Source organism: Acyrthosiphon pisum, unplaced genomic scaffold, assembly GCF_005508785.2.
Source record: "Acyrthosiphon pisum isolate AL4f unplaced genomic scaffold, pea_aphid_22Mar2018_4r6ur Scaffold_2329;HRSCAF=2853, whole genome shotgun sequence".
In the NCBI taxonomy this organism is placed as follows: Eukaryota; Metazoa; Arthropoda; class Insecta; order Hemiptera; family Aphididae; genus Acyrthosiphon; species Acyrthosiphon pisum.
Genome location: NW_021771636.1, coordinates 9,221 through 16,005, shown reverse-complemented (window position 1 = coordinate 16,005; position 6,785 = coordinate 9,221). Strand labels below are relative to the sequence as shown.

At 30.2% G+C, this 6,785-nt stretch overlaps 1 protein-coding gene across 1 annotated transcript; it reads right to left on the bottom strand.

Moving 5' to 3' along the window:
• Nucleotides 1-223: 223 nt before the first annotated feature.
• LOC115034995 (keratin, type II cytoskeletal I-like) lies at nt 224-5,799 on the bottom strand (the record flags this gene model as incomplete). The annotated part of the gene is made up of 4 exons (XM_029492631.1): nt 5,670-5,799; nt 3,208-3,385; nt 2,440-2,894; nt 224-398 (listed from the first exon to the last, which is right to left on the bottom strand). Coding segments are annotated over exons 1-4 (938 nt in total), but the record flags the coding sequence as incomplete, so codon positions are not given.
• Nucleotides 5,800-6,785: the final 986 nt, after the last annotated feature.

The following is a 6,785-nucleotide window of genomic DNA, read 5'->3' as shown; positions in this document are numbered from 1 at the left end:
AAGTTAATACTTTTCGAGATAATGAGTGTTCAACGATAAAAGAATCACCCTGTATACTTACAACGTTGGACAGTGCTGCTACTCGGCTGGTGGACCGTTGCTGAAAATTATTCATTCAATTAGATTTATATAGAAATGTAATTAGATTTATTTTTAAAAATATTAATATATACTTAAGTTTGACAATGGCCTTGATTGTCGGGAGCGGGATCTGGAGAGGGGCCTAGAAACATTTTCTTCTCTGCCACCTCCCCGCCGCCTTCCACCATCATGACCACGACCACCGGCGCCATCACCGTTACCACCGCCGCTGCCGCCGCCACCACCGATACCACGACCAACACCCCGCCGCCCATGACCAGTGCCACCGCCGCCCCAACTTGTTCCTCTGGGCTTGGCTACAATAAAAATAAAAATTATATAAATAATATTAAGACTGTTATGAAGGAATATATAAAGTAAACACTCACCGCAATCACGGGAGAGGTGCCCATCTTTGCCACAGTTTTAACATTCTGAAACGAGTAGATATCATTTTAATCGTTTCTAATTATATATTAACCAAATTTATGCTTACGTCGGGCGCGGCTTTCCCTGTTTTCTATGTAAACGCGGCAGCTACCGCTTATATTATAGATATTGCTCATTCTATAAAAACAAATAAAGAAAGTTGTCAAAAACCAATTGATTGGTTGATGATATTATAAAATATTGAATTCGTTTAACAAAAAACATGTGGTGCACACTAAAACTAAGCCACGGTTTTCTTCCCAGATGTATATGGTATAACAATATACATTATAATATTATTTGATAAATACGATCGGTGGTGAACGTGTTAAAAACAAAAAAAAAAATCAATTAATAAATTATTATAATAATATAAGTGTTTTACATTAGATACATATTACATTGTTTTTTAACACGTCCAACGCGGATCGTATTTATGAATTAATAATCAAATATCTCTTATTGTAATAATAATACCTATAAATTTTCGAAGAAAATCGAGCCTTAGTTTTGTTTGAAACACATGCTTTCTGTGAAACAAATTAAATATTTTTTCTATTTTTTTTGTTTTGAACACGATCTGCGTTGAACGTGTTAAAATACTGTGTTTTATACTTTGTTACTCATTCTGAAGTTGACAAATAAAAAGCAATAAAGAAAGTGTATAGTAAAACAAAACAATAAGTGATATGTCGGTATTATTATGTTGATGGTATGATAAAATATTAAATTCGTTAAACGGAAAACGTGTGTTACATTATATTGATTGATCTACGGTGAACGCTTTAAAAAGCAATAAATTACATTGAAAATATTACATTGTATACTCACGTGTTTTCTTGCTGTCTGGCCGAAATTCAAATTAACAGTTAAGTCGACTGTCAAGTATATGACTGTTGAATGTTTAAGAACGGTCGGTCGGACGTCGGCGCAGTCCATTGTCTTAGAACGGCGACAATAAAGGCCTTCCCACACTAAATACGTCGATGTCCGTTGCGATGACGTACGTCTAAAGTATACGTTCAACGCAACGTACACAGGTCCCACACTAAATGCGTTTATTGGTTATCCGTCAGCTAAAAGTTAACTCTAAATTATAATTATTTCGATCTAACCAACAACTTATCTACTAATCTTTCACTTGGGAATTGATTACAAAATTTACAATGTATTACTGGCTTATTACTGCAGTTACCTACTATATTCCTTTATCTGATTCTCTGTTCAATCACCATTGCATGGAGGTCACCACTTTTAGTATTTACACTAAACAGATATTTTTAAATAGGTAAGACGTCTTAACTTCTTAAGATTTAGTTTATTCAATTAAATTTTTAAAGTAAATATAAATAATAAATATGACGTTATGTACACGATCTAAACGGCTATTGGCATTGTTATTATTAATAAGAAAAAAGAAAAAATATACATTAAAGAAAACTAGACTTTGGGTACATTCTATGAATCAAACACGATCAGAAAACGGAGAATTCAAAAAATTAAGTGTTGAACTTGAATTATATCCAGATCGATATTTCAATACCTTCAGAATGAACAAAGATCAATTCGATATATTATACACACTTTTAAAAAACTCGCTTTCTAAAAATGATACAAATTTTAGAAAAAGTATACCCGCTAAAGAACGACTTGTGGTCATATTAAGGTAAGATACGTATTTATTATTTTATTTTTAATTTATTATACATTAGTTGTAGGTATATAGGTACATTATTTTCTTATTCGGCATAAATCGTCCATGGGCATTAATTATTATTATTTTTATATATACATAAAGTTAAATAATGATTAATATTAAATATAATTATACAAACCTAAAAATTTATTAGAATTAATAGAAATGTCATTAATTTTGGGAAGAATAATGATTATACTCATGAAACCCATTGTCCGCGATCGACATATTACTTTGAGTCTTAAGAGGAGTTAAAATCGGTGCATAAACAGACGCAGACGAGTAGGTGGAATGCCCCGAGTTGCTTGAAAAAGGCGAATTTGAATAATTAATTCCAAACTCAACATCAAACAAAACTTGTTGAATTTTTATTTTTGCAATGGCATTTTGTTTTGGTGTCATACGTTTTAATGTCGGAAGATAACCTAATAGAAATTGTTCATCTGCATCATGTTCTTTGGAAATAATATTCAAAATTTGTTCATCAATATTATCTTCTGGTGCTTCATTTTTACGCTTTTTAGTAGCTGAAGAACATTTATTTATACGTAATTTAATGTTATGTTCAATTTGTTCATTGCAACGTTCTGGAGTTGTTGACACTTCATTAATAATATCTGTTTCTCTTTCCGGACTGTTAATTCGTTGTTGATTACAGATTTCAGAACTTGAATAATTCCCAATAGTCCTATAACATATTAAAAATAATGAAGTTATTGATTTCTTAAAATAATTTTAATTGTTACGCAAAATAATTTAAAAATTGTAATTAAAAAAAAAAATTATAAACTTACTCTCTAAACTCTATATAAGGAATCAAAAATGTCATTTGTGAATAATATGACTAGGGCTCGGATGTTTATGCACTTAAAAGTTAAAACTACTGTAATATGCATGCATTTATGCGCTAAAAAATTACGAAATATGCAAACATAATATGCGCTAAAAATTGTAAAATATGCGTGATGGGGCTTTCAAAAAAATTTTTTTTAACATTTGACACAAGTCCGTCTACATTATTGAATTTTCCATGAATTGTTTCTGCTACTGTATGATGCACATGTGCAAGACAGGTGACATGCACCTTTTTCGAATAAAGTGCTTTTAACGAATTCGCAGCTTTAATCATGTATGGTGCGGCATCAGTGACAAATAAAAGAACATCATCTTGACGAATGCCTGCAGGCCATAGAAGAAACATTGATTGATCAAACATTTAGTTTCACACACCTTACAATATAAAACCAAGCCATCCGTTGAAAAAATATCATTCCCAAACTCGTTGAAAAAATGTTTAAGACGTATTGAACAGGATGACTTGACTTTCGGCATTTTTAAATAAAACTAAAACCAACCGTGGAAAAATATAATACTCATTACACGTTTTGACTGACACGGTGATTAAAGTCGATTAAAAATCGATTTTTTTTTACATCGATTCTCACAGTGAAAATATTTTTTTTTTTGAAAATCGATGTACATAGAAAAAACATCGATGTTTACCGATGTTTACACAAAAAAATGTTACTTTAAAAGCTGTTTTTTTAGTGAGGTGGAATTTTTAATTGCTACATTCAACATTGTGCAAATTTATACCTACTATTAATAAAAAAATTTTAAATACTTTTTTTTTAAAACATCGGTTATCGGGGAAAAAATCAAAATTTTTCACGATACATCATAAAAAAACCATCGATGTCCAACATCGATATATCGGACGAAAACATCGATGTTTTTAAAAAATCAATGTATTTTTCCCATCTCTAGAACAAACACGATAAGTCGATAATAAACATTTATATTTTACGTCAATGCGTGGTAGATTGTACTAACTTTTATGTAAAAATTGTGTAGTTAATTTTGTAGTTCGTTAATTTTAATTGTTTTTTAAAAAAAATGTACTGAAATAAGCAATTTTGTTTTTAAAATCCCAAAATATGCAATTAAAATACAAAACCATTAAATATGCAAAAATATGCAAAGTAATAATAGTATTATTTGATTCAGTAGGACATGAATACAATTTGTATTCAGGATAGCATTAAAATAGACAAATAGAAAAAAATATGCAATTTCATAAACATCCGAGCCCTAAATATGACCATTTCGATTTTTTCCCTCCTCCAGAACCACTTGGTTGCTTTTGACTTTTATGCATTTTTATAAAAGTATCTCTCAATGACCGCCATCTCTTATTTACTGTATTGACATCTACAATTTATTATAACATATAAATATATATTTATGTTTTTATATTGATTGGTTTTTCAGACATCATAAATTATTCCTAATTTACTTTTATTAATTTCGTTTTATAGATATTTAGCAACCGGTGCATCATTTCGGGATTTAGCATACCGATTTCGACTTGGGGAATCAACCGTTAGTAATATTATTAAAGAAACATGTAATGCCATTTCAAGTGTACTCAAACCATTATTTATGCCACAAATTAACACGGAAGAAAGTTGGAATAAAATAGCTCATCAATTTTATTCTAAATGGAATATTCCAAATTGTGTTGGAGCTGCCGACGGAAAGCATGTTTCAGTTTTTTGTCTAAAGAAATCGGGTTCTTTATATTTTAATTATAAAGGTACATTTTCAATCGTACTTATGGCAGTAGCTGATGCGGATTATAAGTATATTATGACAGATATAGGTGCGTACGGACACAATAGCGATGGTGGTATATTTTCACATAGCAATTTTGAAAAATTATAGTTGACAGATAATCGTTCAACTTTAAATGTCCCGGAATTAAAAAAGTTTCCAGGTACTGAAATAAGTGTTCCATTAGTTTTAATTGGAGATGAAGCATTTCTATTAAAAGAAAATATATTGAGGCCTTTCCCTGGAAAAAATTTATCAGAACGTGAACGAATAACAAATTATCGAATAGCGCGTTGTAGAAAATGCTTTTGGCATTACAGTACATAAATGGCGAGTGCTTCTTAAAAGAATTGAAGTTAATGCAGCTTTTGCAACAAGTATTACATTGGCATGTTGTATTCTTCATAATTTTCTAATTGTCGAAAAAAAAGAAACACATTATGACATTTCTGAAACGACTGAAACCCACACTACAATAAGTGAAAATCAACAATTACATACAGTCAGATACAATAGACCAATTAAACGTGCAATGGATGTACGAAACCATTTTGCTGATTGGTTTATTTCACCAGCCGGAGAAGTTCCATGGCAGTATGAATATATCAATAAATAATATACTCAATTTGTACTTATATCAATTAAATATATCAATGAATTAAATATAATTATATAACTATAAGTAATTAGGTAATTAAATTATTATTTTATATATTCGTTTAACTTGTACAATTAAAAATATTATTGACAAACATTCATATATTCATTATACTTATTGATATGCGGATATGCTATACCAAAAAAAAAAATGTAAATAGTATAAGTTATCATTAAAAATATTAAAACTTACCGTCATTTTTAAGCTCATTGGCTACTTCCTTCCATATTTCGTCTCTATATGTGGCATTCTTATAAGTTCCCAAACTTTTGTCATAGAGTACTGGCCTCTTCTCGACTTCAACTATAAGCTGTTCTTCCATATTTAAAAAATATTTGTAATAATATATTTTTTTAATAAACTACTGGACCACACTTCTTAAAACTTAAAATGTATATTACAATATATTACCTATATTATGTTCGTATGACACAATATTTTAACTATGGTCAAAGTAACGGACTAAAATAGTCTTGTCCGTAGTCAAAGTATAGGTATCTACTATCTACTGATTACATCATTGGGAATACTGTGTTGATTACAAATTGTGAAGATAAAACTATTTTAAAATATTAATAAAATATGGTTCTATTCGAATGTCGACGCATTCAACTGATAGCAATTTTATATCGTACGTCAACGCGCCGGACGGACTTTTGACTTTTGACGCGTCGTACCTACCTGGTGTGCGGATTCGTATTTGAATACGTTAAATTCAAAAAGAGTACGTTGACGTACGTCATCGCAACGGACATCGACGTATTAAGTGTGGGAAGGCCTTAACAAGAGTCGAGGCAGGTAACCTATGCGGGTAACGATATCGCACGGCGATAGCTGAAATGCATTATTATAGGCAATATCAACAGTTCACACGTGTCATAATTTGTCATGAGTTCACAGTTGTAATACAAATTACAAGTGGACACAGAAATTCAAAAAGTGATTAATAGGTAGGTTAGGTATAACTATATAATTATAACTATAAAAAAATACACTTGTTTTTATTGTTTTATGTTTTTTTTTTTTAAATTAAACTGTACTTATTAATAATTATATTTAACTGTTTAAGAAGTGATTTTTTTTAATTTTTTATGTAGTGAATCACATTTCATTTCGCGATTCATGTTATTAAGTCGAATGAATGTTCTAGTTCGTACCATACACATGAAAACCTCTTGTGGTAAGTTCAGATGTTCAATTTTAGGCTTTATCATGCTTGATAGTGTAGTCATTATTCCAGAAGATTTACTTAATTTATCACCATGCAACATTTTAAAATCTGTTTCCATCATTTTCATTGCTGTGAGT